This window comes from Somniosus microcephalus, chromosome 12, assembly GCF_052327205.1.
Source record: "Somniosus microcephalus isolate GS21.2 chromosome 12, FLI_Smic_1.0, whole genome shotgun sequence".
NCBI lineage: Eukaryota > Metazoa > Chordata > Chondrichthyes > Squaliformes > Somniosidae > Somniosus > Somniosus microcephalus.
The window spans coordinates 212178841-212191424 of NC_140998.1; the positions used below are offsets into that span (position 1 = coordinate 212178841).

Here is a 12584-nt window from a genome sequence, read left to right on the forward strand (position 1 = left end):
GTCAGTAATTACAGGGGGTCCCCGGGAGTGTGTCAGTATTTACATGGGGTCACCAGGAGTGTGTCAGTATTTACAGGGTGTCCCCGGGAGTGTGTCATTATTTACAGGGGGTCCCCAGGAGTGTGTCAGTATTTACAGGGGGTCCCTGGGAGTGTGTCAATATTGACAGGGGGTCCCTGGGTCTGTGTCAGTATTTACAGGGGGTCGCCGGGAGTGTGTCAGTATTTACACGGGGTCCCCGGGAGTGTGTTAATATTTACAGAGGGTCCCCGGGAGTGTGTCAGTATTTACAGGTGGTCCCCGGGAGTGTGTCAGTATTTACAGTGGGTCCCCGGGAGTGTGTCAGTATTTACAGGGAGTCCCCGGGAGTGTGTCAGTATTTACAGGGGGTCCCCGGGAGTGTGTCAGTATTTACAGGGGGTTCCCGGGGTGTGTCAGTATTTACAGGGAGTCCCCGGGAGTGTGTCAGTATTTACAGGGTGTCCCCGGGAGTGTGTCAGTATTTACAGGGTGTCCCCGGGAGTGTGTCAGTATTTACAGGGTTTCCCCGGGAGTGTGTCATTATTTACAGGGAGTCCCCGGGAGTGTGTCAGTATTTACAGGGAATCCCTGGGAGTGTGTCAGTATTTACAGGGGGTGCCCGGGAGTGTATCAGTATTTACAGGAGGTCCCCAGGAGTGTGTCAGTATTTACAGGGGGTCCCCGGGAGTGTGTCAGTATTTACAGCGGGTCCCCTGGAGTGTGTCAGTATTTACAGGGGGTCCCCGGGAGTGTGTCAGTATTTACAGGGGGTCCCCGGCGAGTGTGTCAATATTTACTAGGGGTCCCCGGGAGTGTGTCAATATTTACAGGGGGTCCCTGGGAGTGTGTCAGTATTTACAGGGGGTCCCCGGGAGTGTGTCAGTATTTACAGGGGGTGCCCGGGAGCGTGTCAGTATTTACAGGGGATCCCGGGGAGTGTGTCATTATTTATAGGGAATCCCTGGGAGTGTGTCTTTATTTACAGGGAATCCCCGGGAGTGTGTCAATATTTATAGGGAATCCCCGGGAGTGTGTCAGTATTTACAGGGGGTCCCCGGGAGTGTGTCAGTATTTACACGGGGTCCTCGGGAGTGTGTCAGTATTTACAGGGGGTCCCCGGGAGTGTGTCAGTATTTACAAGGGGTCCCCAGGAGTGTGTCAGTATTTACAGGGGATATTCAAGTATATAAGTTTTTTTTTCTGTTACAGGGTGTCCGTGATATAACACAGGACGGGAACCTCAAGGTTGACAACACCTCTGGCCTTACTCTAAATAAATATAATACAGTCTGAAAAAAGGATGTTTATGTACACGTTTGTTCACATTTACAAAAATATATTACTGTATTTACAAAATGTACAGTTCTTCACAATATGCGCTGGGCACGCTCTGTCTCTGACTCCCCAAGTGAGTGCAGCCAGTTATCCGGAGCCGCTTATCCGGTGCTACAAGACCCCCAGGCAGTGACTGGCACCAAGTCGGGAGAAGGTCAGGAGCAAAGGTCAACTAAATCACAAGGCCCTGATTACACAACCCCAAATTTGGGTTTCAGAAGCCACAATGGAAGGCTAGACCGTGGGCGGTGAGGAGCTCAAAACGCAAGGCCCTTGTTGGCTGTGCCTCATTGCGTTTAACCCGCCCTCTCGCGCTTCCGCGTCAGAAGGTTGTGGGTCCGAGTCCACACTCTGGAGGCTGCAGCACAAAATCCATGCGGACACTCCCAGTGCCAGTACTGAGGGAGCGCCGCAATGTTGGAGGGGCAGTACTGAGGGAGCGCCGCACTGTCGGAGGGGCAGTACTGAGCGAGCGCCGCACTGTCGGAGGGGCGGTACTTAGGGAGCGCCGCACTGCCGGAGGGGCAGTACTGAGGGAGTGCCGCACTGTCGGAGGGGCGGTACTGAGGGAGCGCTGCACTGTCGGAGGGGCGGTACTGAGGGAGCGCCGCACTGTCGGAGGGGCGGTACTGAGGGAGCGCCGCACTGTCGGAGGGGCAGTACTGAGGGAGCGCCGCAATGTCGGAGGGGCAGTACTGAGGGAGCGCCGCAATGTCGGAGGGGAAGTACTGAGGGAGCGCCGCACTGTCGGAGGGGCAGTACTGAGGGAGCGATGCCTGTCGGAGGGGCAGTACAGAGGGAGCACCGCACTGTCGGAGGGGCAGTACTGAGGGAGCGCCGCACTGTCGGAGGGGCAGTACTGAGGGAGCGCCGCACTGTTGGAGGGGCAGTGCTGAGGGAGCGCCGCACTGTCGGAGGGGCAGTACTGAGGGAGCCCCACACTGTCGGAGGGGTGATACTGAGGGAGCGCTGCACTGTCGGAGGGGCAGTACTGAGGGAGCGCCGCACTGTCGGAGGGGCAGTACTGAGGGAGCGCCGCACTGTCGGAGGGGCAATACTGAGGGAGCGCAGTACTTTCGGAGGGACAGTATTGAGGGAGTGCCGCAGTGTCGGAGGTGCAGTACTGAGGGAGCGCCGCACTGTCGGAGAGGCAGTACTGAGGGAGCGCCGCACTGTCGGAGGGGCAATACTGAGAGAGCGCCGCACTGTCGGAGGGCAGTACTGAGGGAGCGCCGCACTGTCGGAGGGGCAGTACTGAGGGAGCGCCGCACTGTCGGAGGTGCCATATTTCAGATGAGACGATAAACCGAGGCCCCGTCTGCCCTCTCAGGTGGATGTAAAAGATCCCACGGCCACTATTTCGAAGAAGAGCAGCGGGGGAGTTCTCCCCGGTGTCCTGGGTCCAATATTTATCCCTCAACCAACATCACTAAAACAGATGATCCGGTGATTATAACGTTGCTGTCTGTGGGAGCTTGCTGTGTGTAAATAGGCTGCCGCGTTTCCTACATTACAACAGTGACCACTCTTCCAAAAAGGTATTTCATTGGCTGTGATTCGCTTTGGGACGTCCTGAGGTGGTGAAAGGTGCTGGGGAGGTGCAAACTCCTTCCTTCTTTTCTGCTTTCTTTCTCTCTCTCCGACCCCATCCACCCTTCTCCCCCGCAGCGCACCCATTGCGACTGAGGCCGATCCATCGATTTGACGGGAGACTCCATCAATCATTGTCCCATCTTGCTCAGCCCCTGCGCGACCCGAACACACGACTATCTTCATCGTTGGTCGGTAGTGGGGAGGGTAATCATCATCTCCTCCTCCTCTGTCGATGAGGCTCCCGCGGACCTTCCGTTGCCCTCCTGCCCTGGGCTGGGTTTATTTCTACCCCTGCTGTCTGACAGGTTCTGCATTTCTGGAGAGGGGAGAGAGAGAGAGAGAGAGAGAGTAACGTTATGCCTCGGACATTGTGTGGAGGACGCTGATCAGCACAGCCCCTCGCCACCATCGGCTGGCCTGCTACAGATCTGCAAGGTTCACTGCTCTCGCACGTTACCCCCCGCACTCCCTTAACTTAACCACCGCACATCACCCATTCATTAGAACATAAGTAATAGGAGCAGGAGTCGGCCATTCGGCCCCTCGAGCCTGCTCCACCATTCAATAAGATCATGGCTGATCTGATCTTGGCCTCAAGTCCACTTTTCTGCACTGTCCCCATAACCCTTGACTCCCTTAACTTGCAAAAACCTGTCTATCTCCACCTTAAATGTATTCAATGACCCAGCCTCCACAGCTGTGAGGAGGATGCCGAGAAACTCCAGTACGATTTGGACAGGTTGGGTGAATGGGCAGATGCATGGCAGATGCTGTATAATGTGGATAAATGTGAGGTTATCCACTTTGGTGGCAAAAACAGGAAGACAAATTATTATCTGAATGGCAATAGATAGGGAGAAGGGGAAGTGGAACGAGACCTGGGTGTCCTTGTGCACCAGTCGCTGAAGGAAAGCATGCAGGTGCAGCAGGCGGTTAAGAAGGCAAATGGTATGTTGGCCTTCATAGCGAGAGGGTTTGAGTACAGGAACAAGGATGTCTTGCTGCAGTTGTACAGGGCCTTGGTGAGGCCACACCTTGAGTCTTGTGTGCAGTTCTGGTCGCCTCATCTGAGGAAGGATGTTCTTGCCATGGAGGGAGTGCAACGAAGATTCACCAGACTGATACCTGGGATGGCAGGAATGACGTATGAGGAGAGATTGGGTCGATTGGGCTTATACTCGCTGGAGTTTAGAAGAATGAAAGGGGATCTCACTGAAACTTATAAATTTCTAACAGGACTAGACAGACTAGATGCAGGAAGGATGTTCCCGATGGCCGGGGAGTCCAGAACCAGGGGTCACAGTCTAAGGATAAGGGGTAAGCCATTTCGGACAGAAATGAGGAGGAATTTCTTCACCACACAAGGCAGTTGAGGCCAATTCATTAAATATATTCAAAAAGGAGTTAGATACATTTCTTAAGGCTAAAGGGATCAAGGGGTATGGGGAGAAGGCAGGGGACAGGGTACTGAATTTGGATGATCAGCCATGATCTCATTAAATGGCGGAGCAGGCTCGAGGGGCCGAATGGCCGACTCCTGCTCCTATCCTCTATGTTTCTATGACCCAGCGTCCACGGCTCTCTGGGGCAGAGAATTCCACAGATTTACGACCCTCTGAGAGAAGAAATTCCTCCTCATCTCAGTTCTAAATGGGCGCCCCTTTATTCTGAAACTATGCCCCCGAGTTCTAGATTCCCCCACGAGGGGAAACATCCTCTCTGCATCTACCCTGTCGAGGCCCCCTCAGAATCTGATATGTTTCAATAAGATCCCCTCTCATTCTTCTAAACTGCAATAAGTATCGGTCCAACTTGCTCAACCTTTCTTCATAAGTCAACCCCTTCACCCCAGGAATCAACCTCGTGAATCGTCTCTGAACTGCCTCCAGAGCAAGTATATCCCTCCTTAAATAAGGAGACCAAAACTGTGCACATTATCTCGCTCAAACACAACTTCCATTTATATAGAACATCCCAAGGCCCATCACAGGAACGCTAATCAGATCAAAAGAGAGTGAGATTTACCAGGATGTTGCCAGGACTGGGGAATTTCAGCTATGAGGGAAGATTGGAGAGGCTGGGGTTGTTTTCTCTGGAACAGAGGAGGCTGAGGGGAGATTTAATTGAGGTGTATAAAATGATGAGGGGCTTAGATAGAGTGGATAGGAAGGACCGATTTCCCCGAGCAGAGAGGTCAATAACCAGGGGGCAGAGATTGAAAGTAATTGGTGGAAGGATTAGAGGGGAGTTGAGGAGAACTTTTTTCACCCAGAGGGTGGTGGGGGTCTGGAACTCACTGCCTGAAAGGGTGGGAGAGGCAGAAACCCTCATCACATTTAAAAAGTTCTTGGATATGCCCTTGAAGTGCCGTAACCTACAGGGCCATGGACCGAGAGCTGGAAAGTGGGATTAAACTGGAGAGCTCATTGGGCCGGCACGGACACGGTGGGTCGAATGGCCTCCTTCTGTGCCGCAAGTTTCTGTCTATAAAATTTGACATCGAGCCACATCAGGAGATATTAGGACAGGCGACCAAAAGCTTGGTCAAAGAGGTCGGTTTTAAGGAGTGTCTTAAAGGAGGAGAGAGAGGCGGAGAGGTTTAGGGAGGGAATTCCAGAGCTCGGGGCCCAGGCGGCTGAAGGCACGGCCGCCAATGGTGGAGCGATGGAAATCGGGGGATGTGCAAGAGGCCGGAATTGGAGGAGCGCAGAGATCTCGGAGGGCTGGAGGAGGTTACAGAGATAGGGAGGGTTGTAGGGGCTGGAGGAGGTTACAGAGATAGGGAGGGTTGTAGGGGCTGGAGGAGGTTACAGAGATAGGGAGAGTTGTAGGGGGCTGGAGGAGGTTACAGAGATAGGGAGGGTTGTAGGGGCTGGAGGAGGTTACAGAGATAGGGAGTGTTGTAGGGGCTGGAGGAGGTTACAGAGTTAGGGAGGGTTGTAGGGGCTGGAGGAGGTTACAGAGATAGGGAGGATTGTAGGGGCTGGAGGAGGTTACAGAGATAGGGAGTGTTGTAGGGGCTGGAGGAGGTTACAGAGATAGGGAGGGTTGTAGGGGCTGGAGGAGGTTACAGAGATAGGGAGGGTTGTAGGGGGCTGGAGGAGGTTACAGAGATAGGGAGGGTTGTAGGGGCTGGAGGAGGTTACAGAGATAGGGAGGGTTGTAGGGGCTGGAGGAGGTTACAGAGATAGGGAGGGTTGTAGGGGCTGGAGGAGGTTACAGAGATAGGGAGGGTTGTAGGGGCTGGAGGACGTTACAGAGATAGGGTGGGTTGTAGGGGCTGGAGGAGGTTACAGAGATAGGGAGGAGGGGCGAGGAGGCCACGGAGGGAATTTGAAAACGAGGATGAGAATTTTAAAATCATGTCGCTGTCCAGTGACTCCTGCACCCGGTCAGGACAGGATGGGGCTCGGCTGTGCTGCCACACTTGGTCGAACAGCCCGCTGACATTCACCCTCCAGGTTAACGCCTGCTGTTTACAGCACTTAGGCATGATGCTGGGTGAGCAGGGAGGTCTGCACTGTACTCCAGGGAGAGTCAGTGCCCTCGGGAGAGTGGGGTCTGCAGGGGCAACATCGGCCACTAAACAGGTAACGTTCATGTTTTTCTCGGGGGCAGAAACTGGTGAATCGCAGGCAGCTGTCACCCAGTCTCGACATTGCAGACACACACTCGCACACACACACTCATACGATACCCAACTGGACACAGAGAGAGAGAGAGAGGGAAGGTAGGGCGGGGAAAGATAGAGAGGGAGGGAGGGAAGAGAGAGTGAGAAACATAGGAAGGGAGAGAGCGAGGGAGGGAGGGAGGGAGGGAGCGAGGGAGAGGGGAGGTAGGAAGGGGAAAGATAGAGAGGGAGGGAGGGAAGAGAGTGAGAAACATAGGAAGGGAGAGAGGGAGAGGGGGAGAGAGAGAGAGAGAGAGTGAGAGGGAGAGAGAGAGAGGGAGGGAATGAGGGAGTGAGAGAGGGAGAAAGAGAGGGGCTGCGAGAAAGAGATAAGGGGAGAGAGAGATAAAAGAGAGAGTGGGAGAGTGTGAGAGAGACGTGGAGGAGAGGGGGAGAGAGGTAGTTACGGTAATAGAGATATCACCTGTTGAGGAGATTCCGGCCCCTGCGTGATTCTCCGTCCCGTCTGTGGTGATCACACCTGCGAAGCAGAGAGCAGAGGTAAGGAGTGAGGGGGGTTGAGGAGGGGCCCTTCGCTCGGGAAGCTGCTGCCCGCGGGGTCATAGAGTCATAACGACATAGAAGGAGGCCATTCGGCCCTTTGAGTCCGTGCTGGCTCTCTGTAGAGCAATCCAGTCAGTCCCATTCCTCCTGCTCTATCCCCGTAGCCCTGCAAGTTTATTTCCCTCCAGTGCCCCCCTTGAAAACGTGGAGGCCTAGAAATTCAGTTGCGTTTGCGCCCAATTAGGGGCGAAAGAGTGGGTTGCGCCGGAAGTTGCGTCGCGCCCGAAATTAGGTGGGCCCTAACATCGGCGTTAGCCGGTAGCGCTGCGCCGGCACCGATGACATCATCGGTGTGTGCAGTGCCCCGGTACCGCCCGAAACCACGCCGATCCCCATCTTCAGTAGCGGCCGCCTCTTCCGTGGCGGGCGCTAACAACATCGGGAGACCGGGTCCTTACTGCAGCCTTAGCGGCGCAAGTTAAGGTGGAGGTGCGGGGCGGCCGCTTTTTCGGCGGCCGCCTGCCCGCACCTCCTTCCCCGGCCTCCTCCACCCCCCGCCCCCGCGGCATTGCCGGCTGGTTTCCGTGGAGCCCGGCACTTCTCCGTTGTGCCGGGCTCTTTTGCCGGCACTTGCAATCGGGGCTCCGGCCGTTGCAGGCACCTCCCCCTTAAGAGAAGGGGGAGGCCTGCAGTACAGCAGCCTTCCGCACCGCATCGGGTGGCGTAGCGGGACCGGGAGCGCTGAAATTCACTTTCAGCGCCCCAAGCGGGGCGGACACACCCTGTACCAGCGCCCGGTTCCGCTTTGGGGCGCTGAAAGTCAATATGGGGCGGGCACAACTGGCTCCGCGGCGGGCGCAAAATTTTCGGCGCAAACGTGCTGGCGGGGCTATACCCAATTTCTAGGCTGGAGTGTCTCCGCTTCCACCACTTCTGCTGGCAGCGAGTTCCAGGTCCTCACCACTCGCTGCGTAAAAAAGTTTTTCCTCACATCCCCCCCCTGTATCCCTTGCCCAAAACCTTAAATCTGTGTCCCCTAGTCCTTGTACCATCAACTAGTGGGAACAGCCTTTCCCCGTCTATCCTATCCAAACCCGTCATAATCTTGTACACCTCTATCAAATCACCCCTCAACCTCCTTTGCTCCAATGAAAACAAATCCAGCTTCTCCAACCTGTCCTTGTAGCTAAGATCCCCCATCCCCGGAACCATTCTGGTAAATCTCCTCTGCACCCTCTCAAGGGCCTTCACATCCTTCCTAAAGTGTGGTGACCAGAATTGGACGCAATACTCCAGTTGTGGCCGAACCAGCGCTTTATAAAGGTTCAGCATAACTTCTCTACTTTTGTACTCAATATTTATGAAGCCCAAGATCCCATATGCTTTGCTAACCACTCTCTCAATATGTCCCGCCACCTTCAGGGACCTCCGCACATTAACTCCCAGGTCCCTCTGTCCCTGAACACTCTTTAAAACTGTGCTATTAAGTGTATATTGCCTCTCCCTGTTCCTTCTGCCAAAATGCATCACCTCACACTTCTCTGTATTAAATTCCATCTGCCACTTGTCTGCCCATTCTGCAGCCTTTCTCTGTCCTGTTGCAGGCGATTGGTTTAATCCTCACTGTTTGCCACAAGCCAAGTTTGGTGTCATCAGCAAAGAGGGGGGGAGAAGGGGAGGTTCTCTGGAAGCCCTCCGCCATCTTTCCCCTGGTCGGTCTTGGCCTGGAGTCAGAGGCCTTTGATGGGCGGGGCGGACTCGGGGCGGGGGGTGGGTGGGGCGGTGGGGGCGCGAGGGCATTTCGGCACGGCCGTCAAAATGCCCTCCTTGCCAAGGTCTCAGCGACAAGGTTGACGTAAAGAAGCCTCGGCCTCAGCCTTTCAACATGTGGGGGCGGGAGCAAGCCAGACAATTAGGCCCCAATCTCGGCAGGGGGGCGGGTTTATCCGAGCTGGAGGGGAGGAGGCGGGTGGGATTTCGGTCGGGAAAACCCTTTTTTTTTTCCGGCAGGATACTGGCACGGAAGTCAACCCGATTGACAAACTTTGGCTCCCGGTCGGAGTAGGCCGCAGCCTCAGGAAAGCAGCCTGCTGCTGCTAGTGGGGCGGGGGGAGGCGTGGGGGAGGGCCCCATCCCTGACACCGGGGGAGGGTCTTTGTTTTGGGGAAGGGGTCTGATGGGGTGTGTGGGGTGGTGTGGCTCCGATCCCAGGGAAGAAGGTAAGCTTGGGAGACCGGGGAGGGTTGGGGGTGGGGTGGGGCGGGGGGAAGTACTCCTGCACCTCTTGGCCCACAAGCAGCGCCGTAAAGGCACTTACCACCTCCCCAGAGCTGGCCTGGCCTTCCCCGGAGCTGCCGGGTTTCCCGAGGCCTGGGAAACCCGGCCGGCCAGGGTTGAATCTGAGGCATGTAGCCTCGTTATATTTAAATGGCCAACCCAACTCCTGTCCTGCCTCTCGCTAAACTCGGAAGTGGGCGGGTTGGCGATCTTTAGAATTTTAACATCTCGCCTGACCCCAACCCGCCCGTTTTTGGGAGTTAGAATTCGCCTCATCGGAACAGGAGGCGGCCCATTCAGCCCCTCGAGCCTGTTCCACCATTTAATTAGATCACGGCTGATCTGTATCTTAACTCCATCTATCCACGACACTATTATATCTAGGGGGCTAGAATATAAACTAGAGGAAGTTATGCTGCAGCTATACAAAGCCCCGGTTAGACCACACCTGGAGCACTGGGAGCAGTTCTGGGCACCACACCTTAGGAAGGATATACTGGCCTTGGAGGGAGAGCAGCGTAGGTTTACCAGAATCACACCCGGACTCCAAGGGTTAGATTACAAGGCTTCTTCGGCAGCACCTCCCAAACCCGCCACCTCTACCACCTAGAAGGACAAGGGCAGCAGGCGCATGGGAACACCACCACCTCCAAGTTCCCCTCCAAGTCACACACACCAGCCTGACTTGGAAATATATCGGCTGTTCCTTCATCGTCACTGGGTCAAAATCCTGGAGCTCCCTCCCTAACAGCACTGTGGGAGCACCTTCACCACACGGACTGCAGCGGTTCAAGAAGGCGGCTCACCACCACCTTCTCAAGGGGCAATTAGGGATGGGCAATAAATGCCGACCTTGCCAGCGACACCCACATCCCAGGAATGAATAAAAAAAAATTATGAGGAGAGATTGGCCGTGTGGTTGATAGTGAGGAAGAAAGCTGTGGACTGCAGGAAGATATCGATGGACTGGTCAGGTGGGCAGAGAAGTGGCAAATGGAATTCAAATTGGAGAAGTGCGAGGTAATGCATTTGGGGAGGGCTAACAAGGCAAGGGAATACACAATAAATGGTCGGATACTGAGACTTGTCGAGGAACAGAGGGACCTTGGAGTGCATGTCCACAGATCCCTGAAGGTAGCAGGACAGGTAGATAAGGTGGTTAAGAAGGCATACGGATACTTTCCTTTATTAGCCGAGGTATAGAATATAAGAGCAGGGATGTTATGCTTGAATTGTATAAAACACTAGTTAGGCCACAGCTAGAGGCCTGTGTACAGTTCTGGTCACCACATTACAGGAAAGATGTGATTGCACTGGAGAGGGTACAGAGGAGATTTACGAGGATGTTGCCAGGACTGGAGAATTTTAGCTATGAGGAAAGATTGGAGAGGCTGGGGTTGTTTTCTTTGGAACAGAGGAGGCTGAGGGGAGATTTAATTGAGGTGTATAAAATGATGAGGGGCTTAGATAGAGTGGATAGGAAGGACCGATTTCCCCGAGCAGAGAGGTCAATAACCAGGGGGCAGAGATTGAAAGTAATTGGTGGAAGGATTAGAGGGGAGTTGAGGAGAACTTTTTTCACCCAGAGGGTGGTGGGGGTCTGGAACTCACTGCCTGAAAGGGTGGGAGAGGCAGAAACCCTCATCACATTTAAAAAGTTCTTGGATATGCCCTTGAAGTGCCGTAACCTACAGGGCCACGGACCGAGAGCTGGAAAGTGGGATTAGACTGGAGAGCTCATTGGGCCGGCACGGACACGATGGGCCGAATGGCCTCCTTCTGTGCTGTAAATTTCTATGACTCAATGAATTACATAAACTAGGCCCTGGAATGTGGCAGATTAAGGGGCGATTTGATTGTGGTTTTTAGGATCTTGAAAGGAATTGATGGGGGAGATGGAGAGTAACGTTTTCCGCTGGTGGGAGGCGTCTAAGACAAGGGGACAGAACCTGAAAATCAGAGCCAGACCATTCAGGAGAGAAGTTAGGAAAGAATTCTTCACACAATTGGTGGTAGAAGTGTGGAACCATTTTTGAATCTGAGATTGGTAGATATTTGCTAGGCAAGGGGCAATAAAGGGATATGGAGCTAAGGTGGGTGGATGGAGTTAAGATACAGATCAGCCATGATCTCATTGAATGGCGGAACAGGCTCGAGGGGCTGAATGGGCCTCCTCCTGTTCCTGTGTAACAGGCTCGAGGGGCTGAATGGGCCTCCTCCTGTTCCTGTGTAACAAGCTCGAGGGACTGAATGGGCCTCCTCCTGTTCCTGTGTAACAGGCTCGAGGGGCTGAATGGGCCTCCTCCTGTTCCTGTGTAACAGGCTCGAGGGGCTGAATGGGCCTCCTCCTGTTCCTGTGTAACAGGCTCGAGGGGCTGAATGGGCCTCCTCCAGTTCCTGTGTCACAGGCTCGAGGGGCTGAATGGGCCTCCTCCGATTCCTGTGTAACAGGCTCAAGGGGCTGAATGGGCCTCCTCCAGTTCCTGTGTAACAGGCTCGAGGGGCTGAATGGGCCTCCTCCTGTTCCTGTGTAACAGGCTCAAGGGGCTGAATGGGCCTCCTCCTGTTCCTGTGTAACAGGCTCGAGGGGCTGAATGGGCCTCCTCCTGTTCCTGTGTAACAGGCTCGAGGGGCTGAATGGGCCTCCTCCTGTTCCTGTGTAACAGGCTCGAGGGGCTAATGGGCCTCCTCCTGTTCCTGTGTAACAGGCTCAAGGGGCTGAATGGGCCTCCTCCTGTTCCTGTGTAACAGGCTCGAGGGGCTGAATGGGCCTCCTCCTGTTCCTGTGTAACAGGCTCGAGGGGCTGAATGGGCCTCCCCCTGTTCCTGTGTAACAGGCTCGAGAGGCTGAATGAGCCTCCCCCTGTTCCTGTGTAACAGGCTCGAGGGGCTGAATGGGCCTCCCCCTGTTCCTGTGTAACAGGCTCGAGGGGCTGAATGGGCCTCCCCCTGTTCCTGTGTAACAGGCTCGAGGGGCTGAATGGGCCTCCCCCTGTTCCTGTGTAACAGGCTCGAGGGGCTGAATGGGCCTCCTCCTGTTCCTGTGTAACAGGCTCGAGGGGCTGAATGGGCCTCCTCCTGTTCCTGTGTAACAAGCTCGAGGGACTGAATGGGCCTCCTCCTGTTCCTGTGTAACAGGCTCGAGGGGCTGAGTGGGCCTCCTCCGGTTCCTGTGCAACAGGCT

The 12584-nt window shown here is 54.8% G+C and overlaps 1 protein-coding gene across 1 annotated transcript in view; it reads right to left on the reverse strand.

Annotated features, from left to right (window-relative positions):
• Positions 1–1311: 1311 nt before the first annotated feature.
• The window catches only part of LOC147110014 (CD276 antigen homolog), a 36089-nt gene continuing 24816 nt past the window's right edge, over positions 1312–12584 (reverse strand). The window contains exons 6-7 of the mRNA XM_086004007.1: positions 7044–7100; positions 1312–3265 (exon numbers count right to left, since the gene is read on the reverse strand). Coding sequence (XP_085860133.1) covers positions 3129–3265; positions 7044–7100 — 194 coding nt within the window. The 3' untranslated portion in view covers positions 1312–3128. The remainder of the gene's footprint in view (positions 3266–7043; positions 7101–12584) is intronic.